The sequence below is a fragment of the Schistocerca gregaria genome, chromosome 2 (assembly GCF_023897955.1).
Source record: "Schistocerca gregaria isolate iqSchGreg1 chromosome 2, iqSchGreg1.2, whole genome shotgun sequence".
Lineage (NCBI taxonomy): Eukaryota > Metazoa > Arthropoda > Insecta > Orthoptera > Acrididae > Schistocerca > Schistocerca gregaria.
In genome coordinates this window covers 377,668,764-377,692,133 of record NC_064921.1, presented here as the reverse complement: position 1 = coordinate 377,692,133, position 23,370 = coordinate 377,668,764, and the positions used below count along the sequence as shown (strand labels likewise).

Here is a 23,370-nt window from a genome sequence, read left to right as displayed (position 1 = left end):
CGGCGATTTTGCATGATTAGCATCCGATTCTGGACTGTACTTTTCTATTAAATATGCAGCTCATTGCGTTCACATAGGTGCACATTTTGCTGATGATTTTAGACAACTTCTACCGCTCCAGTGTGGTTCAAGACGGGTAACACGATGAGTTGTTCGACTAGGACCTGTGCCTTGATCTCCAGTGTCACTGACCTTAGTTCTGTGGATTTTTATATGGGAGGTCATCATAAAAGTGAATTGTATAGAACTCATACTGACGCGGTTGAAGAACTGGACCAGCGAATTATACAGTCTTGCCAATATTTACGAGAACATCCGAGGTGGGGGAGCTACGGATAATTGGTAATTCACTGCAGAGATGACAGCAATTTTGCTTCAAAATACGAGAAACACCACAATGTACAATAAACTGCAAACTGTAATGTGATAACACGGTACTGTCTTTTTTGTTAAGTGTCTATGGGTGAATTTTGAGCTCAGTTACTTGAGGACTTAATCGATAAGTTCATATTTCAAATTTATTTGTGCCAGTTAGAACAAATAGAACAGTATTTTATACTGAAGTAAGAGTTGGCTCCTCGGCTACGAGAATGTGCTGAAAACTAATGCTTCGTAATATTTTACGTGAAAACTCTTGGAGTTTTTTTTAAATAAAACGAAAATTATTGACATTATGCATTTTAGTTTCCTTGTCTACATATTTGCAGCCATCTGCCGCTTGAGGAATTGGAATTGTAACGTGTAACACCGGGGTGTGTAACGTAACTATGGCGGTGCGTGACAAACAGCGTGCTGTAATCGAGTGTCGAATTCGAAGACTTCCATCCTCTCCCTCTGCGTGACGATGCCAGCCCACACTCAAGCGTTCCGACATCTGCAGAAATCCGACACCTTGCGTTCACTGTCATCCATTATATTCTATGCAGTGCCTACTTGGTCCCATTCGATTTTCATCTGTTTCCAAAACTTAAAGAACAACTTCGGCGACTTCACTTTGACAGTGATGAAGCGGTGCTGGTAGACGTGACGTTGTGGTTCCGCCAACAAACTCAAAGATTCTACATTGACGGTATGAACAAACTGATGTCTCGCAGGGAGAAATGTACTCGTCGCCAGGGTGACTATGTTGAGAAATAAATATGTAGACATGAAGAATAAAGATGTATAAGGCTAATAAGGTTTTTTTTATTTAAAAAGTTTTAAGAATTTTCACACAAAAATTCTGAGGCATTACTTTTCAGCACATTCTAGTAGCTGCGAGCCATTCGCATACATTCTCGAAATTATCTCACAAACGGCCAAGTTTCGGATCCATGTTTATTGGAACGTTTTTTCTTCAATCTTCGTATATTTTCACCCGCGGCAGTTTACACTTTCAGTTTTTGTGTAACCTGTATACTTTATCTCTTACTGCACTCTAACGTTTGTGAGAATTGTAACAATCAGGAAGAATTTCACCAATTAACTTTTGTCGTGTAGAATACAAAACCAAAAAGAAGTCGTTAACATTACATGGATATGCATATAGACTAAGCAGGGTCTAAAGCCGTGGTGAGCGGATACTGAACCACTCACTGTGACCAGACCACGGGTTGACTTTGTCCGTATATCGGACGTGGGTCATACAACTTCGTCTGTAGTGATAGAGTGAGACTCTGGCATTGCTACAGATGTGGACTTCACTGTGTGATTTGTTTAAACCATCCGGATCGCACGTCTGCCGCAGCGCGTCTCTCATTGTCCAGACACCACAAACACATCAGACAGCGAACGGCACCTGAAAGCAGATACTGGCATATTTAGTGGCAATATGCAACTTTTTCAGACTAGTATTATACTGGTGTCCTCATCCATGTTAGACGCAAGTGTGGCGACGACAATTGCACAGCCCGCGTTCTTGAGAAGCACACACATACAATTTCGATGGCTTGGGGTGCCATTATATATATAACTCATTTTCAGCTTCTACGCGTTGTGGGCCTGAGAACATCAACTGCTACATCGCAGAGCTTTGGTAGCTAGGTGTACTGCCCTTCCTTCAGGTCACTATGTAGGCCCCATTTCAGCAGGACAATGCTCGGTTCCATACGGCGGCAATGCGCAAGCCTTATTTCAGCATCTAAAGATACCACAACTCCCCTTCTTTGCACAAATGCTTCGCGTATGACCGATCCATCGATGACGTCCTGATTATGTATGGTCGGATACTTGCTGCCTTCCAACAACTACTTGTGTTGTCTAGTGGACTTGCATGCGAACACATTCATACCCACATTGAGTCCATGCCGGCTGGTCCCGGCGGAGGTTCGAGTCCTCCCTCGGGCATGCTTGTCCTTAGGACAATTTACGTTAAGTAGTGTGTACGCTTAGGGACCGATGACCTTAGCAGTTAATTCCCATAAGATTTCACACACACTTTGACACACACTTAGATTCCATGCCAGAACGTTTAGAAGCGCTAAATGCATATCGTCGAGCCCTCTCATATTTCTTAATCCTCAAATTCATAGTTTTTTTTCCTTCTTCTAGTGAGTCTTTCCCACATTTTATGTACTTTCCCCGCCGTTTCTGCAGACACACTGCTGTAAAACTAATACTTCGATTCTCTTCATTTAAGGTTTCCCCACAATCCATGTTTCACCTCCATGCAATGCTGTGCACTAGACATACATTCAAAGATATTTCTTCCTCAACTTCAGCTTTGTGTTCGCCAGTAGTAGACTTCTATTAGAAAGGAATTGCCTCTTCTCTTGTGCTATTCTGTTTCTTACATTCTACTTAAAACGTCCGACATGTTTTATTTTGCGCACTAGGTACGTTATGTGATCATAAATATCCGGACACCCCCAAAACATACGTTTTCATGTTAGGTGCATTGTGCTACCACCCATTGCCAGGTACTTCATATCAGCGACCTCAGTAGTCATTACACATCGTGAGGGAGCAGAAAGAGGCACCCCGCGGAACTCACGGAATTCGAAGATGGTCAGGTGATTTTGTGTCACTTGTGTTATACGTCTGTACGGGAGATTTCCACACTCCTGAACACCCCTAGGTCCACTGTTTCCGATGTGATAGTGAATTGGAAACGTGAAGGAACACGTACAGCTCAAAACCGTACAGGCCGACCTCGTCTGTTGACTGACAGAGACCGTCGACAGTTGAAGAGGGTCGTAATGCGTAATAGGCTGACATCTATCCAGATCATCACTCAGGAATTCCAAATGAGAATGGGTTGCAATTCTCCAAGAAACCTTCTAGTACCTGATTGAACGTATGCCTGCGAGAGTGAAAGCTGTAATCAAGCCTAAGGGTGGGCCAACACCATATTGAATTCCAGCATTCCGATGGAGGGCGCCACGAACTTGTAAGTCATTTTCAGCCAGGTATCTGGATAGTTTTGATTACATAGTGTATGACATCTGCCACACCTGTTTCAGCGGAACACCGGAGTGCTTGCCACACGCTTCTTCTATGACTTGCCTAGATGAACGGAGCGGTCTTTTCCCTCTTGCTGTGGCAGTATTGAGTAGTTGTACACTGATATTCCCAGACGCAACACAGTCTGAACGATTTATCAGTTTATGTCGCATGAAGCCCTAGTTGTTTTGACCTGTGTAATAATGAGATGAAAATTGCAAGAGGAACAAAATACAGTCACTCGCACAAGAAAGTGTACGCCTTTGTATGAAATAAAAGGCACAGTTATAAATATGTTTACACGAAAATACAAGTTATTACTAATTGCACAGTCATCTAATAGTTAATCCCATCGCCCCTGTTATCGATTATAGCTTTGCTCCTTTTTGACTTGCTTTTCACGAGATCTTCTGCATATTCTTTCGGTAACGATCTCCATATTGTCCTGATTTTATATGGCAGCTGCTTCCAAGTATATATTGGCCTTTTCTTTGAGCTTCATCTTAATATACGACGAAACACTGCGATCGGATTTGGATCTGGAGACATTGCAGCCTAATCCATCGTGGTCTCACCATCGTCTCGTTTCGACGCTGTACAGAGACGGCTGCGACGTTTCAGATCATTATCCTCTTCAGACAGTTTGCCTCGTTCGAACCAAATACCTTCTTAACTGACCTAAGAAAGCATTTTTGATCAATATTGCACATTTTTTCAGCTTCATGTATTTTGCGCTCATTTTAAACTGCAGCCGAGAAAACAAAACATTCCGCTATCACACTGTTTATCTACACACTGTGGAAAAGCGCATTGAGTACAGATTCGAGATCCGTATCAGAGATGTCACCGCAGACGCTACATTTAAAAGCATGGCATGAACTTTCTTGTGTAATTGACTGTAAAGGACGATTAATAGAAATGATAAACTAGTTAAATTATTTCTAATCCGTCTTTGCAACTGCTAAAATTGCGTATTTATTTTACTGTAATTGCTTCGTTTTATTCATTTGAAACAATGGCAGTGGGTGAATTTTTCGTATGATTTTCTTTACATCCGAAAAGAGCATATGCAAGTATGCCTTTCAGTGTACTTCCCCTTGAGACTGCTGCTTTTGGCCTAATATCACTCAGAGTTGCAGCTCTACACATTTTATGACGCAGTACACTGCAATTGTAATGTTTACGTTCAGTTGATCAAATTGTATGCCTGTGGGGTATCGTCTCGGTTGTAAGTCTGGATTCGTGATTTCCTGCCAGAAAGGACCCAGTTCGTAGTTATTGACAGGAAGTCATCGAGTCAACAGATATCTGGCGTTCCACAAGGAAGTGCTATAGGCCCTACACTGTTTGTCATCTGTATTTCCAACTTGAGAGACAATGTAATCAGACCTCTTAGTTTGTTTGCAGATGACGCTGTCGTTTACGATCTAGTAGTCATCATAAGATGAAAACAAATTATAAAATGATTTAGACATAATATCTGTACGGTGCGAAAAGTGTCATTTGATGCCGAACGATAAAAAGTGTGAGGTAGTCCACGTGAGTACTAAAAAAAGAACGTTAAATTTCCATTGCAAGTTAATAATACAAATTTAAAGGAACTACAGCTACGAACAATTTAAATTTAAATCGTCACATGCAAAATGTTGTGGGGAAGGCAAACCGAAGACTGTGTTTTGTTGGCAGGACACTTAGAAAATGTAATAGGTATACTAAAGAGACCGCCTACACTATGCTTGTCCAATCTCTCCTGCAGTACTGCTGCGAGGCTCAAATGGCTCTGAGCACTATGGGACTTAACATCTGAGTTCATCGGTCCCCTAGAACTTACTGCTTAAACCTAACTAACCTAAGGACATCACACACATCCATTCCCGGGGTAGGATACGAACCTGCGACCGTAGCGGTTCCAGACTGAAGCGCCTAGAACCTGTTGCGAGGTATGGCATCCTTACCAGAAAGGGTTGACCAAGGACATCGAAAAACTTCAGAAGAGGACAGCTGATTTTGTATCATGGCAAAATAGGGGAGAGAATGCTGCGGTTATGAGACGCGAGCTGGGACGGCAATGATTGAAACAAAAGCATTTTTCGTTGTGGCGAGATCTTTTCACGAAATTTCATTCTCCAGCGTTCTCTGCCGAATGCGCAACTATTTTATTGGCTCTCATGTAGATAGTGCGAAATCGCTAACGTAATAAAATAAGGGAAATCAGAGCTCATACTGGAAGATTTGGGTGTTCATTTTTTCACGTGCTGTTAGAGAGTGGGATGGTACAGAAATAGCCTGAAATTGGTTGTCTGAACCTTCTGCCAGGTACATTACAGTGATTTGCAGAGCAGTCATGTAGATGTAGATGTTAGTCAGAGGAACGTTTATTTACTCGTAATATGCAGGTACACGTTTAGCGAGAGGAAGGTATATAAACGTTAGTGGTGCGATATCTAGTCGCGTTTTTCATCAAGAAATGTGAAGTGCTGCAAGCGAAAGTGATATTAGATCAAAAACGTCATTGACAAAAGAAAGCTACCTGATGAATTTCCTTGCAGTTTTCATTTCCCGCTGAAAATAAAATTAGAAGAAAAAATGCAGCTATCGAAGTTTCGTGTGAATAAAAAGGAATGTATACGGGAGAATAAACATCGATTTCTCGTAGTTGGAAAAACGGATTTCAAAATTCTTGTGTAACTGAACAGAAATTAAGGCCACCATGGCCACGCGTAAGAAGACAGGAATGATGAAACTACACATAACAACGTTCAGTGATTCACAAACATGAAATGTCTTCCCCTTATTCTTTGACCAAATTGTGGTTAACTTCATCAAAAATTAATATGATTCCAGAAAAAAGACAATTATGGTCGATGTTTTTGGTTCTGTGTCAATTTGTTGTTAGCGTGCTGGGAACTTTAGGCCGCGTTATACTCTGTCATTGCACGAAGCAACTCACACATCACTACGTAGTGTGTACTATTGCTCCCTGTAATCTTTACTAGCGTATCAATACTGCTATCGATTTTTAAGGATAGGGTAGTTTGTTACAAACACATTTTACGAGCTAATGACGCAAATGACATTACAATACTTTTCTGTCTGGAGGTAGGAGACTAATGTTATAGACTCAAGTGACATGCTTTATTCTGTTAGTGTTTCTTTTTCACATTTTGCTTCTGCCTTTGTTAATCAGGATAATGATTTTTAAAAATGATCCTTAAAATCCTTGTCCCTCTCCCCTTTCCTCCCTCCTACCTTCAGTAGTCAATGATAGTGCAGTAATAAAAATCCAAGTTGATGCAAATAGACCAATTGCGCTTAATACCACACACCATCCTCTTTCCAACCAGTCAGAGCGTATTATTAAAATGATGCATGAACATGGCCTCAAATTACTTTACTTCATATGTATGCATCAAGTCATGCTCTCTTCCCTCCTTAGCTCCAAGCAAACATGAAGCAGTATGGCCGGCCGGTGTGGCCCAGCGGTTCTAGGCGCTACAGTCTGGAACCGCGGGACCACTACGGTCGCAGGTTCTATTCCTGCCTCGGGCATGGGTGTTTGTGTGTGTGATGTCCTTAGGTTAGTTAGGTTTAAGTTCTTCTAAGTTCTAGGGGACTGACGACCTCAGAAGGTATGTCCCACAGTGCTCAGAGCCATGAAGCACAATTAAGGCTGCTAGATGATGTGAACAAACCAATTAAGCTTTATATCCTTCCCCCCTCATCTTATTCCTCAAATGGGAGCCCAATAGAAGAAAGAGCTAATTACAATGCAACCCTCTCTGGGATGCGCTCAAAAGTATCTCAATGACGTGAATTATTTATCAATAAATGTCATCCATCCCCCCCTTTCTCCTCCCCAATAAGAGCCTCGTTTTAAAATGAAAGAGTCAATTACAATGTATCTCCATCTGAACTGTACTAAAAAATACCCGAAACATTTATAAACAAAATATGTCAAAGTATCTGAACTGGGTGAAAAAAAGATGAACTATGCTTTCATTACTAACAAAAAAAAAGTTTATGAACTGGTTCACCAGTGGCATCGGCAAATTTCTTTCGAACCTATATATCACTTGCTATGGAATATAGAAAAAAGTACATAACATATTTTATAACTATTTCAAAATCAATATTTTGTAGTAAAGTGTAATTATCAAAGTAGTAATATGTAACTGTCAAGCAATAGTCTTACTTCAAATACAATTACGCAAACCCTGAAAAACGCGAAATAAAATCAACTGAGCTCTTTTATGGCCCAGTTGTTTAAAGTCACCAACACACGGCTGTAATTTTAATCTAAACATTAAATGTTTCAGTATTCTTTCCAAGTCATGTTTTAAAATGTTCGCAAAAATGCTCGTGCAATGTGAAGAAAGGGCAATTATTGTAATGTTAGTTTCCACATACATACAATGTCGTCAAATTTATACCTAAAACATGTTTGTTAACTCCGAAGTAAGTGTTACGATGCTCTTTACATCCTTAAATAGTTAAATATAGTAGTTTACATTAGGAGTTAGGCCTAAGGGATCGATGTTGTAAAACTATCCTGACCAGGCAGCAGAAAATATGCACTGAAGTGCCAAATAAACCGGTACAGGCATACTTGTTCAAATACAGAGATACATAAACAGGTAGAATACGGCTCTGCGGTCGGTAACGCCTATATAAGACAACAAGTGTCTGGTGTAATTATTAGATAGGTTACTGCTGTTACAATGGCAGGTTATCAAGATTTAAGTGAGTTTGAACATAGTGTTATAGTCGACGCACGAGCGATGGGACGCGAGGTAGCGATGACGTGGGAATTTTCCCGTACGGCCATTTCACGAGTGTACCGTGAATATCAGGAATCGGGTAAAACAGCAATCTCCAACATCGCTGCGGCCGGAAAAAGATCGTGCAAGAACGGGACCAAGACGACTGAAGAGAATCGATCAGTGTGACAGAAGTACAACCCTTCCGCAAACTGATGCAGATTTCAATGCTGGGTCATCAACAAGTGTCAGCGTGCTAACCATCCAACGAAACATCATAGATATGTTCTTTCGGAGCCGAAGACCCACTCGTGTAGCCTCGGTAACAGCACGACACAAAGCTTTACGCCTCGCCTGGGCTCCTCAACACCTATATTTGACAGCTGATGACTGGAAACATGTTGCCTGGTCGGACGAGTCTCGTTTCAAAGTGCATCGAACGGATGGACATATACGTGTATGGAGACAACCTCATGAAGCTATGGACCCTGCATGCCAGCAAGGGACTGTTCAAGCTGGTGGAGGTTCTGTAATGGTGTGAGGCGTGGGAAGTGAAGTGATATGGGACCACCCCGACAGGTGACACGTACGTGTCTGATCACCTGCGTCCATTCATGCCCATTGTGCATTCCGACGGACTTGGGCAATTTCAGCGGGACTATGTGATACTCCACACGTCCAGAACTGCTACAGAGTGGCTACAGGAACAATCCTCTCAGCTGAAACACTTCCGCTGTCAATCAAACACCCCAGACATGAACATTATTGAGCATATTTGGGACGCCTTGTAATGCGCTGTTCAGAAGAGATCTCCACCCTGTCGTACTCTTACGGATTTATGGACAGCCCTTCAGGATTCTTGGTGTCACTTCTCTCCAACACTACTTCAGATATTAGTCGAGACCATGCCATGTCGTGTTGCGACAGTTATGCGTGGTCTCGGGGGCCCTACACATTATTGGGCGCTTCATGTATGTTATCTAAAATACAATCCTAAGCAGGCAAGCACAAAGCAAAGTCACAGTCTGAATGTAATTAATTAGGCCTACTCATGCTGTAAGTCACGATACACCCTCAAATTAAATATTTCCACATTTAAATTGTTCTCATGCGCCATTTTATGATGAATAAGCATCTATTACAGAGGAAATACAGTTTTCCTCCTCCAGTAGCTGTCACTCACGACACATACACACTGTCAGCATTCAGGGTTAATATGTAGAACAATTACTGCTTTTCAACATTCAGTGGAAGTAAGTGAACGATGTTTATGGTGAAGTCATTCTGAAGAGAAGTTTGTGGCACTAGACATTAGGTAATAGGCGATATGGAGGGGACATCTAGGAGGGAATAGAGATAGCTTACATTATGATGAGCATGCAAGCTGTGTGTATTTTATTAAGTTGCGCAGACACCATAGATTTTCGTATGTTTAATTTCAAGCTTCACTGGGCCTGCAAAGAGTGTGAAATCTCACATATACTATCAACAATACCATAATTGATAAATAATTTTATTTGCTTTAGAGATCTCAACTCTAATATGTCACATCTCTCTGTTAGTGTCTTGAGTCGTCATGTAAGGTGTGCATAAAGAAATCATGCTATTCAGCAGCTTAATAGATATATCGTAATAAACATCTAATTTCTTCCATAAGTCGAAAACAGTATCCCTTCCTAATATGCTGTTTGTTTGTATTTTACTATGTTGTGTGTGTGTCGCATATTTTTATTAGATTATGATATTATTTAATTATTGATTATAGGAAATGTGGCCTTTAACCCATTTAAAGAGATTTGGCACCTTAGTTCTGAGTGTAAACTTGGTCAAACGTTTTGTTTTTGTACAAAATCTCCAGTAGACTTCTTTCATTTGTAATAATATCATAATTGTTAATCAGTATCATTGGTTATATTTTTTAATGTATAACATGATGCATTATCTTTATCCCTTCTAGAATGTTGCTTGACAACAATTTAAATGCGAAAATATTAAAATTCAGAGTGTATTGTGATATATCAAGAGTAAGACCAATTAATTACATTCAGACTATCGGTTTACTCGTGTGATTGCCTCCTTAGCGTAGTGCTTTAGCTGAAAGGTATTTTCTGCAGTTATAAGCCTGATCAGGGTAGTTTTATGACATTGATCCATAAGCTGAACTTGTAATTTCAACCATTATTTGCAACTATTTTGGCATGGAAACATCACTGGAGTACTTATTTGAAAGTTGAGAATCATGTTTAAGCATTAATTTGACATCAATATGTGTATGGAAAAATTAACATCATGAAACTTGATGTAAACATTGCACTTTTATCACAGTGCAGAAATATTTTTGCAGCCATTTTAGACTTCGAAAGAATAGTGTGATATTTGAGTAGCATCATAGATGTGTAAAATTATTAATGTAAGGCATTTTTTACCAGTGCAGGCATCTGTGGTGACAGTAAGATAAGATACTTACGGTACAAAGATCGAATGTTTAATGTTTTTACCAGTGCGGCCATCTGTTGGAGACAGTAAGCAAATGGGACGTAAAACCGCAACTGATTTTATATCACATTTTTCAGGTTTGCAGAACAGTATTTAAAAATAAAACTCTTGGGTCAACTACTACGTAATACTAAATTTGTTAATTATATTTTGTAAGCAAACATTGGTTTTTAATTACTTATTTATTTATATAGCACATATTTATATTATTATTTATACACTCATTACAATATTTCGTAGCAAACGATATATAGCTTTTTAATGACATGTACCAATGCAACTTGTAAAGCAGGCCATAAACAAAATTTTGGGAGTCAGTAAACAAAAACGTAGTTCGTTACTTTTTTACACAATTCATATGCTTTGATTATGTGTTGTAATTATTTGAATAATTTTGTGGACATTTAAGAACTATGCTCTGATTGGAGCTGAGGAAAGGGAGGTGTGTGATATTTTTGAACACAGCCCAGATGGGGCTACGTTTTAATTGGTTGTTTCATTTTAATGTTAAACTTTGCTTAGAGGAAGGAGAGGAGATAGAACGCTACACACTGTGTGTGCGCTCTATTTTACGTGTAATATATATCATTGAAGTTGGAGGGATTTTAATTTTATGGCAGAGGAAAATATGTGTATGTAAGTAATGTAACATGATATTCACTTGAATATTACGTATGAGATATATATGTGTACATAAATAATGTAATTTGGAAATATTTTTGTACCAGACATAAGTTTCTTTTCGAAATAATTAATATATTTGACTCTAAGCTGAGAGTTACATGATTTTTCATTGCGTATTTGGCGGTATTTTTAGCACTACACTCTGACTGATTGTGTACAGGGAGGAGAAGGGGAAGTGTATGTTAGAAACAATGTAATTTGACACCATGTTCGTGTATCATTTAAATATCACACTCTGGTTTGTGGGAAGGAGGGGAGTGCGTCAGGTATAAAGCACAGTTGGTCTCGCTCAATCATCTTAGGTTTTTAATAATGGACTATGATTGGTTGGAGATATGGGGGAGGGGAAAGGGAGAAGGATATTCTTATTAACACAGTTTGGCTATTTCCATTGTCTTGGATTTTTCGTTTTTAATACTGCACTGTGATTGGTTGGACATAAGGAGTACTGGATTACGACTGGTTGGAGATGGGAGGAGAAACACAACGGTTTTAATTTTTGACTAACACAATTGTGCTATTTACACATCATGAACTTTCCGTTGTTTATTTTACTTTTAATACTTCGCTATGACTGGCTGTAGATAGGGAGTGCGAGCAGAAGGGGGTATACCTTCCCAGTAATATGGATGATTATGTCACTTAGTAGATTGATGACATCACAGATATGGATGGCGATGTCACTAGGCCAATGATCTCTGTGCGTCTGAGTCGCCAATGTAAACAAAAAGGCTCGGATAGTTGGTACACATATACTATTTCGATTATCAAAAGCAGACTCTGAAGACAGTTGAAAACAAAGTAATAGAATTTCTGTATATGGCTGTAATTATAATAATAAATGTCAGACACTATTAGCCTGTCAGAAAACTGAGGAGCAATGCTACAAGTGTGCAATAGGTCTGGAGACAGAGAGTCTACATAGGATGACAGTAACAATTATATGCGAAAATGTACTGAAGGGAAAGAATTATTCATTTTTGGTGTACACACCTTGATTTTAAGGACTAAATCACTTCATAAATATAACTTAATGAATACAGTAATTAAAAAAAAGAGTGCACGATGCTGTACTTACTGTCAATAATGAAAGTATGGATGCCAGTGACGAGCTGAAAGGTGGTGACTTTGTGGCTGATGCTGAAGCCAATAGCTAGCAAAAACCACTGGAACATGTCTTCAGGTTAAGAGGTATGCATAGAGCAGCTGTGTACGATGTAAAACCAGTGGCAGTATGCAGGGAAAAGGAGTCTTTTGTGTCACTAAGGCATGTTTCCTGGTCAGTATTCGTGTAGCTGAACGCGGCGTAGATGCGTAGCATTAGCATGTGGTGTGCTGTGTTAGTAGATAATTATAGTCATTGATGAAGGTGTATCTGCGAGTGAATAAATCCTTCGTTAGTGTTGAAGAGGAGCACGATCATGGAGCACTCATCCAGCGCAATACTTGCAAATTTTTAGAGCTGTATATATTGGTGAGGAGATTTTCAGTCGTGGAGTACGTTCACTGTAGGATTCTTCGCCTCTGCAGCCGAGGTTGTTAACGTGTGCCTGTGCACTGGCATTTGACTCGGGGGTAAACTGGTTCAAATCTTCGTCGTGGACGAAATCTTCAATGCCAATATTTAACCGGCAAAGGGAGGAGAGGTGGTGGCGTAAATGTCCTGATAACCGGCCTTTGTGCCAATGTCCTTTATAAAATTTCTAACCTGTCTGCAGTGTCTCACGACGTGAGGGCATGTGACACTGCCGGTGGTGATTTGTCAGTCAGATGTGACGTAAGGTTTGGCAGCCCTCTTGGTGCCGGCACACCCTCACCTTCTCCCTTCTCTCACAGTCATTATCACCATCATACAGTACAATTTGACACCAACTACACACATGTCTATGACAGCACGTAGTGTATGTAGGTCCTAACTCTACAACTACACACTCTACATGACTCTCTTATATCCGTATGGGAAGCGGGCAATGTGTGCGGAAGAAGAACACACTTTCCGACAGGAAGCAAGCTGCACCCGCCCCATGGGACACCCCAGACAGTAACACCATACAATATTTATATTTTATTTATTGTAGGATTCGAGCACCTAAATACATCTTTTACTCATGTCCAATGCAGAAGGTGTAATTGCTCTAGAAAAGATCTGTAGGAATTTAGATGGAGTTAGATTAGAGACCTTGTATGAGGCTAGCTCGACTTAGAGTAAGGCACTGATTACCACTGCTTGCTAATACACACAGTTGTGCGAAAATTAAGGACGAAAGTCACTTTCGTATAATGTGCCACTGCCAAGTAATGTGCTTTGGTGAAACGCGAGCCATACATAGAAAGAATTGCTTCAATATAGCTCAGAATATAACCGAAAGAAATAAACGGCGAGACGAACAGAAATGACATTTCTAATGAAATACAGTACTTACACTAAAGTTTACATGTAGCAACGAGAATCCAGCAGTCGTTAACCTCTCTGGTGGAGGAATGTAACGCCCTACGACAAGAGCCCCTGACAAACCTTATGGTCAACATGGCAGCACGCTGCAGAGCATGCAGTACTGTACGTTGTGACGAAACACTTTGTTAAGAATAATGTCCCGTACTTTACAATGTACAAGGACACATCAAAAACCGCGTAACTTTAGTGTAGTTATTGTCTTTAACTACAAGTGTCATGTTTGTTCATCTCATTGAGTTTATCTTTCAGGTACCTTCTGCACTATACATTGCCATTTATTTTTCTGTACGGTCCAAGTTCTATCGAGCAGTATTAGTTGACAGTGGAACGTCATATGAAAGTCACTTTCTTCCTTAAAGTTTGTATACAGGCGTGTAATCTGTAAGCTTTCGCATGGTGTTTAGTGTCTTTTGGTCATTTTTCTTCAGACTGGTTTGATACAACTCCGCAACTGCAAGCGCCAGAGCACCACTGCAGTCAAAAGTTACAGAGAGACCCGAGCTCGGCGACCCACAACAATTATTGAACAACCACAGTGAGGCAAGAAGCGCTGACGGGAGCAGTGGACGAGGACAAGTTCGCTCATGCACCCAGAGCCACCGTGTCATACGTGTTGGCTCGCCTCTTTAAATACCGGAGCTTTTTGAACCATTCTGGCTGTGTCGCTAAAACCAGAGGGAATGGCGGTCTATTTTCTGTGAAACCAAGACTAGCTGATCGATGACGGTCCGTCTAATATCTGCTTTCTGACTTCAATGCCGAGAGGCAGTCAGCGTGGTGTAAACTACGGGCGTGTTCTGCCGGTGCTGCCTACTGGGTAATTAGGATGAGGAGGAGACTGGTGTGCTGCCAGCGATACTCCAATGAGGGTCAATCACGGATGGTCTAAAAGCTTCATCCCGACAATGTCTACGAGTGGTATGTTCGCGCAGCCCTCTGAGAGCCTCATAAGCCTTTGCTGCAGTCTTAGTCGATATATGATGGTTCACAAGGGCCTAGCCTTCATCACAAAAGACATCATGGACCACACAGTCTACTCTCCTCATCTAAGCACTTGACGGGCTCTCTTCTAGAGAGTTGAGGTGTAGGGCTGCAGGGGCCGGCTTTGTGGCCGAGCGGTTCTAGGCAGGTTCAAATCCTGCCTCGGGCATGGGTGTATGTGATGTCTTTAGGTTAGTTAGGTTTAAGTAGGTCTAAGTTCTAGGGGACTGATGACCTCAAATGTTAAGTCCCATAGTGCTTAGAGCCATTTGAACCATTTTGAACCAACTGTTCCTCGTCATCTGTGCAGAGAAGGTCCTCATTATTTATCTCATCAGTCAACTTCACAATCCTTCCTCAACAGCATCCCAAATTCTTCGATTCCCTCCCTGTTTTACCACATGCCATGTTTCACTGTCAATCAATGCTGTGATCCTGACGTACGTCCCCTTCCTCTAATTAAAGCCTATGGTAGATACACGTAGAGTTCTTTTAGCGAGAAATGTCCTTTTGGCCTGTTCTAGCTTGCTTCTCACATCAACCGTGCTTCGTCCATCATGCACTGTTTTGGTTATAAGGAAGCAGAATCCCCTCATTTCGTTTATTACAATCTCTAAATGTGATTTTCAGGGTACTGCCAATGTGATTTCGTCTGCTGTTCATTTCTCATGTCTTTCTTTGGTTTACTCTCAGTGCATATTTTGTGCTTATTACAATCTTCATCCTGTTCAACAGGTTCTGTAATGTCATCAGCGAATCTTTATCAATGATATCCTTTCGCCTTGAATTTTAATCACACTTCTGTATCTCACTCCTCTCATTTCCGTTATTGCTTCCATGATGTACAAGTTCAGCAGTAGCAGAGAAAGACTACACCATTGCCTTACATCCTTCTTTGATCCTGTACTCTTCTCTTGGCCTCCCATCGTTATTGTTCGCTCTTCATAACTGTGAATGTTTTACGTAGCGACTTCAGAAAGTAAGTGGCACATGTAGTCCCTCGCTAAGACCATTGAGCAAGAGTAGTCCATAGTCAAAAGAGAGTACATTTGGGGATTTTCTGAAGACAGTTTTGCTGAGATACGGATAAGAGGTCCATCACAGTGTGCGACTGAAACGATGTGGCAGCTGGAAAAGTATTCCAAAGTTGTAGACTGGACAATACGATTCTTGTGGAGAATACGTCTAAGTTTCCCACAGACTCACCGTGAGTTCTGGCGATACTTGAATCAAATGCGGTGTTGTGTTCAGCCACAGTGAAGTGGTGCCAAGAACCTAGGCCACATTCGTGAGTGAGACTGATCGATAAAACCAAATCTTGCAGCATTCGATTTCCATCTCTTCGGCAAGCTGAAAGAACATCTAAAGGACGGGGGAGGGGAGATTTTACAACAACGAGGGTGTTTAACAACACGTTTGGAATGGTTCCGTATACAGGGAGTGGATTTGTATCGCCGAGAGAGTGAATGATAGGAAGAGCGTCCCGACCGTTGGTTACGGAGATTCGATGGCTGTTTTGGAAAATAGTGTTATTATCTGTGTCACTTAGAAGCAGTGCAATATTCAATAAACGTTACTGGGGCTGCCATATTATAGTGTAACTTAATTTTTTCTGTCCCCTTGTTCACTAGCCATCGTTACCTAAGAGTAATGCCAGTTTTAAGAGAATTTCAAAGATATTGCAGCAAGTGACATTGATGAACCCTAGGTCTACAGATCCTTGATTTTTAGTACGTTTTGTTTCTATTATCAAGAGCAGTATGAAACAGCCTCTTTAGTGACTTAACCCTTCCTTTAGGTAGGAAAGTCATCTGTACATAATTTTTGTCAGTAAGTTGTATGTATGAGCTGTTCAGCTGATCTTACGACAGTTTTCACACTTATTTGCCTTTGCTGTCTTCAGGACTGTTCCATGTTACGGTCTGTAAGTGTCGACACCGTCTAATTTCACCGTCATGACCACTGCACAAGGTGCGCTTTGCTGAAAGTAATATGTCTTTTGACTCTTTTTGGAACGTGGGCTCTCGAAACGTGGTGCGTATGGCGGTTCAGGATCGCGACGTCTCTTCTAGCGTATTTATTCGGAGTCTGGTGAGCGTTTGTCTAGCTTTTTCCTACCGGCTAAGGGATCCGTGACGTTCTTGAAACTCTTCTCTACTCCTTTCTATTTCTTTCGTCATTGCAACGCTACTCTAATTGGTGCAAGTCCCTTCATCTTAGAATAACTACTGCAACTTCTCCATTTGAATCTGCTTATTGCATTTGTTTCCTGTCTTCTCTCTATAATTCTATCCCCACCCACGCCCCCTGCCACCCCTCCCCCTCCCACACACTCACCTCTACCAAAGACTGAATTGATGATTCGTTGATGCCTCAGACCGTGTCCTACCAACCTATCCCCACATCCCCACTTTCAGTCAAGCTGTGCCACAAATTTCTTTTTTACCCAGTTCTAGTCAGTGCATTTTCATTAGTTACGCGACCTACCCAGCTAATCTTCACCATTCTTCTGTAGTTTTTCGTTGACGTCTAACTTCCACAGAGGACTACAATGCAGAAAAATACTTCCCTAAAATATTTCCTAATACTTATATCAATACTCGAAGTTAGCAAATTTTTCTTCTTCTGAAACGCTTTTTTTGTCATTGCCACTCTGAATGTTATATCCTCTGTACCTCGACCATCCTTTGTTATTTTACAGCTCAAATATCAAAATTCATGTGCTATTTTTAGTGTTTCCTTCCCTAACATAATTTCCTCAGCATCGGTCATTTAATTCGACAACATTCCGTTGCCCTTCTTTTGGTCTTGTTGATGTTCATTTTATATCCTCCTTTCAAGACACTGTCCACTCCGTTCAAGTGCAACGGAGTCCTTTGCCGCCTCTGCAGAACTACCACGTGATTGGCAAACCTCAAAGTGTTAAATTATTGTCGCTGATTCTTAAGCCAAATTTCCTTCTACAAATTTTTCCTTGGTTTCCTTTACTCCTAGCGTAATCTGCAGACTGAATAATATCAGAGACTGACTACAACCCTGTCTCACTTCCTTCTCAGCCACTGCATCCGTTCCATGGCTTTCGACTCTTATCATTGCCGTTTGATTTCTGTACTATTTATGTCTATCCTTTCGCTCATTGTATTTTAGCCCTGCTATGTTTATAATTTAAAAAATTGTATTCAAGTCATCATTACGAAACGGATTCTCCAAGACTACAAAAACTGTAAGCGCAGGCTGGACTTTATTTAACGTATCTTCTAAGATAAATCATACCATCCGTATTAGTGGGTTACTGCATTTGTACGGGACCCTAAAAGATAAGAGGTCTACTTCTACCAGTTTTTCCATTCATCTACAAATAATTCGTGTCAGTCATTTGCAACCATGACTTATTAAACAAATAGTTCGGTAATACTGAAACCTGTCAAGACCTGCTCGCTTTGAAATTGTCAGTTTCCATAAGTTAAAATCCATAAATTCAACTTAACATCTAGGAATTACAATTACGAAGAATTTAAACTGGAAAGAACACATAATAAATGTTGTGGGGATAGCAAACGAAAGACTGTGTTTTAGTGGCAGGACGCTTGGAAAATGTAACAGACCTACTAAAGAGACTGCCTACAATACTCTTGTCCGTCCTGTTTTGGGGTACCGCTGCGCGGACTGGGATCCTTACCACATAGGATTAACGGAATACACGGAGAAAGTTGAAAGACGAGCAGCACGTTTTGTATTATAGGGGAGAGAGTGTCACTGACATGATACCGGATTTGAGATGAACATAATTGAAACTAAGGCGTTTTTCGTTACGGAGGAATATTCTCACGAAATTGGAATCACCAATTTCTCCTCCGAATGCGAAAAATTTTGTTGACGCTGGATTGCATATGGGAAAGCTATAATCATAATAAAACAAGGGAAATCAGAGCTCGCACGGAAAGATATGGATGTTCGGTTTTTCCGCGCGGTATTAGAGACTGGATAATAGAGAATTATTGTGAAAGTGGTTTCTTTTAACCCTCTCCCAGGCACTTACATGTGATTTGCAGAGTATCCATGTACAGGGTGGCGCACGAAATGTGTTACCATTTTGTTTTTGAATATAAACTTTATTGTCAATACAATCTGAAAAGAACATATACTAGAATGAAGAGCCGTACATGGAGATTTGTTGTAACTCAGCACATGCTCAATATGTCCTCCATTTCGTTTCGTAACTTCCTTCAAACGAACACCGAAGTTAGTGATTACCTTATGGCACATGTCTTCCGTAATTTCACTGTAAGCTCGAAGAATAAGTCTTCTGAGCTCCATTAAATCACGTGGACGTTTCGGGAAAATTCTTTTCCTTTAGGTACCCTCAAAGAAAAAAGTCACATGGATTGAGGTCTGGACTATTGGTGGTCAATTTTATCCGTCATTGAAGCGACCTGGAAACCTGAGTGAAATGATCCTCATGTCGAAAAGCTCGTGTAAAAACTTCAACACAATGTTTGCACTATGTGGCCTTGCACCATCTTGCATGAGCCCCTGCGTGTTGAAGGGCAAGGCAGTAGCAAGAAACTGTGAAATGAAGCTATAGCTAAGCATGCTCAAATAACGCTCGCTGTTCACAGTTTCTTCAAAGAAAAGGGTCCAATAAGTCCGTGACGAAATTGCTGCCCACGCTGTAATCCTCGGAGCATAAAGTTGTTGTTCATGAAGCACTTGTGGGTTTTCAGTGGCCCAAAAGCAAACATTTTGTTTCTTAACCACACCGTGTAAATAAAAATGCGCCTCGTCTGAAAACCAAATGTTGTTGAGAGTTTCTTCCCTATCCTCCGCCCACTGAGCAAACAGTAGTCTCTGCTGCTTGTGTTCTTCAGTGAGCCTCTGTGCACAGGTCATCTTGTATGGGTACATATAGAGGTCACTTTTAAGAATGCGTTGAAAGGAGCATCTGGATATTCCCAGTTTCACTGCTGCCTTGCTACACGATTTCCCGGGACTTCTTTGTACAGAAGCTCGTACCGCTACAATATTCTCCGACGAGCAAACAGCCTTAGGCCGACGTCGCTTCGCTTCCAATACTGTTCCTTCCTGTACAAATTTATCGTACAACCTGTGGGTGGTCTTCTTGCAAGGGACCCACGGTGTGTTAAACTGTTATCGAAAACACCTCTGAGTTACAACAAGGCTTTTCGTTTCATGAAAAAGTAATACAATTGCCGCTCGTTGCTGTGTCGTCAGTCTTCCATTGTTAGCCATTGCTGCTGACTAGTCTCCTAGCGTCAGTATCGTGAATTACACGTCATTTCGTAACTAACTTGTTTTTCCAAGCTCTGCTGGTACTGCTGTAGAGATCCCAGCGGGATATCTAATGTGATGCGTAAATTGTGAAAAAAACAATTGGTAACACATTTCGTGCGCCACCCTTTAGATGTAAATGTAGATACCTCAAGTTTTTATCTAAATTCGTGTAGCAGATGATGTTGAGAAATAGGTTGATTTTTTTAAAAATAAAAATCCTGTAATAAATGATGACTAACTGACAATCTCAGGTGCTAACAGGTGTGTGGACAGCTGAAAATGTGTGCCCCGACCGGGACTCGAACCCGGGATCTCCTGCTTACATGGCAGACGCTCTATCCATCTTTTGTTTTTCGTTGTTGATCGTTTCACTCAGTTATTTTATTACAGAGGCCAACCCGCTCTCTCACCGAACACACTGAGCTACCGTGCCGGCAACCCATCTGAGCCACCGAGGACACAGATGAATAGCGCGACTGCAAGGACGTATCCCTTGCACGCTTCCTGTAGTTGTAGTGGGCATGGAAAATGAGAGTGAGACGCGTTTGTTACTCACTGTCAATGCAGGACGTATACCAGCGACCGGCGAGCTCCACAGTGGTGGCCATCGCAGGAGCTTGGAGCTAGTGCAGAGATGCTGCGCGGTACTTACTGTCGTTGATGAAGGTGTATCTGCCGGTGAAGAGGTCCGCGGTGGTGTAGTTGCGGTCCGTGTAGAAGCCGAGCGCGAGCGCGCGGTACAGCGAGATGCGGCGCCGCGGCGGGATGTGGCCGCAGTAGCGGCCCCCGAACGGCGAGTTGACCAGCTCGCTCGCCTCGTGCGACACCACCTCCGCGTACACGTCCACGTACTCGTGCATACACCTGCAACGCGCGCGCCGCGCAGTTAGCGGAGCTACCACTGCAGCAGCAAGCAGCACGTTCCACACCGGTTGGGTTCAACAACAGGAAAGTTTGTTTACAACCTTCACCTCGTTTTTGGAGAGCAATGCGAAAGCTATTCAGTTTTTACTACAGCGCATTTCTTCTTGTGGTCTAAATTTCAGTAATTTAAACAGATCTGTACCATACGAGTATGTTCCTAGTTGCTGTAGTATGCATCCTCAGTGGTCCGTCTGGTAACCTGTCACAACAAATAGCTCCGAGTGGTGAGAGCGCCTCCAGCGCGTACATTTCTTCGTAAAGTTCAATGAAATCCGCAGACGTGGTTCGACCTGGCAGATTCGTTCCTTCGGTAACAGTTGACATTGCGGTCCGCCCAGTTTACAGTCGTTTCCCGAGTAAGCAGCACCACAGATCCAACGCGCGGAGTCCGTTTGCAATCCTCGGACTGTTGCGCGTTCTGGACCACAGTATTGTTCTCGAGTGGTGTGCTAATATGATATACAGCCCGCCCGGTTGGCCGTGCGGTCTAACGCACGGCTTTCCGGGCGGGAAAGGAGCGCCTGGTTCCCGGCATGAATCCGCCCGGCGGATTTGTGTCGACGTCCGGTGAGCCAGCCAGTCTGAGAATGGATTTTAGGCGGTTTTCCGTCTGCCTCGGCGAATGCGAGCTGGTTCCCCTTATTCCGCCTCAGTTACACTATGTCGGCGATTGCTGCGCAAACAAGTTCTCCACGTACGAGTACACCACCATTACTTTACCACGCAAACACAGGTGTTACACTCGTCTGGTGTGAAATGTTCCCTGGGGGGGGGGGGGGGGGGGGGGGGAGGTCCACCGGAGGCCGAACCGCACAAAAACGGGGTGGCGGAGGGGTGAAGTGGACTGCGGTAGTCGTTGTGGGGTTGTGGACCACTGCGGCGCCGACGGGAACAGAGCCTCTCCGTCGTTTCTAGGTCTCCGATTAACATACAATACAGTACAATATGATATACGAGAGCCTGCTGAAAAGTAATGCCTCCGAATGTATGTGGCAAATCTTACAGTTTTTAAACAAAACAAAAGTTATTAACTAACATTAGTCTCTATTCTTGACGGGGCCACAACCTCACCTCTTCGTGCTCGCTTCGTCACTATCAGAGTCCAGTCCTCGAAGGTTTTTTTTTTAAATTTTGGAAACAGATTAAAATCGGTTGGGTCTAAGTCCGAACTGTCTGCAGGATGATCGATGACAGTATAACCAAGGTATCGGACTGTTGCAGATGTTGCACCGCTCGTGTGTGGTGAGGCGTTGCCATGCTGGAGGAGAGGGTACTCCATGTGCTTCGAATTCTAAACTGGATTACAGCACGATATTTCTCACGCACTGACACAATCACGTGACACAGCCCTATGTTACATGCTACACTTCGTAGTACTTAAGCGACAGAGCGACAAGAAGAACAAAGATGTAGGATGATAACAACGATTGTTTTATGTAAAAATCCTTAAGAGTTTTCACATAAAAAATTCGGAGGTATTACTTTTCAGCACGCTGTCGTACTTTAGGAAGCTGAAATGTAGAAATTTTACACTCAACTTTGTGTTTGGTTGCGCGTGGTTTATAACACTGAACAAACGTTTCGTTATTTGTGGCGATATTTTTCTGTGAGAGACGAAAGTAACGAAACAGCACAGTCAGATAGCATTGGTCAAACATTATGTTTCAAAACATCTGTCAGAAACCTGAAAAAACATCTGGTGCGGAGCGACCCGACAATAAATTTATGATTCACAGTTTTCTTCGCACTCGGTTAAGCGCCATACGCGAACGACGGACTGGTTTCGTAAGGCAATATGTTGAAGAAAGCGAGAAAACATTGTTTTCAATCTGTAGCTGTTATAATTTAAAGTCCGCGGTTTTTGCTTGTATGTGAAGGCTGACCTCAGGAACTGCTGTAGGGATTTCGATACGGTTTACACTAACAAATAGATGATTCATGAGTAAGGCTTGTGTATATCACTGCATATTATAAACAAATCGTCCAGACGTTGATGCTTAATGATACCAGCCCGAACCTGGGATTTTTCGCTGGTCTTAAATAAATTAAAATTCAAAATAATTTCCTTAACCATATTTAACATTGCTTGAGTAGGCCTAATGCGAACGATTTCACTGGTGTCAGCTCACTTCATCTACTAAACAATCAATAATTCTCGGGGAGCTGTTGCCTGAATAACTGGCATGTTGTAACCTATTTATTACTCGTGACTAATATTTCAGCTCATCACTAGCGCACGTACACTCAGTTTCTCTCAGTTCGAACCGTCTCATCCTGTCAGACACTAGTCAGTTGCTTCTCCATAGTGACTACAGGGGACCAAAAGCTTTCGTTTCTCGAGGAACCACTTTTGTACAAGGT

General features: G+C 41.8%; 1 protein-coding gene across 4 annotated transcripts in view; it reads right to left on the bottom strand.

Annotated features, from left to right (window-relative positions):
* The window catches only part of LOC126320425 (CUB domain-containing protein 2), a 1,159,067-nt gene that overhangs the window by 167,160 nt on the left and 968,537 nt on the right, over positions 1 to 23,370 (bottom strand). For all 4 annotated transcript variants that reach the window (XM_049993929.1, XM_049993913.1, XM_049993920.1 and 1 more), the window contains one exon: positions 20,738 to 20,949. In XM_049993929.1, the coding sequence (XP_049849886.1) occupies positions 20,738 to 20,949 (212 nt within the window). The remainder of the gene's footprint in view (positions 1 to 20,737; positions 20,950 to 23,370) is intronic.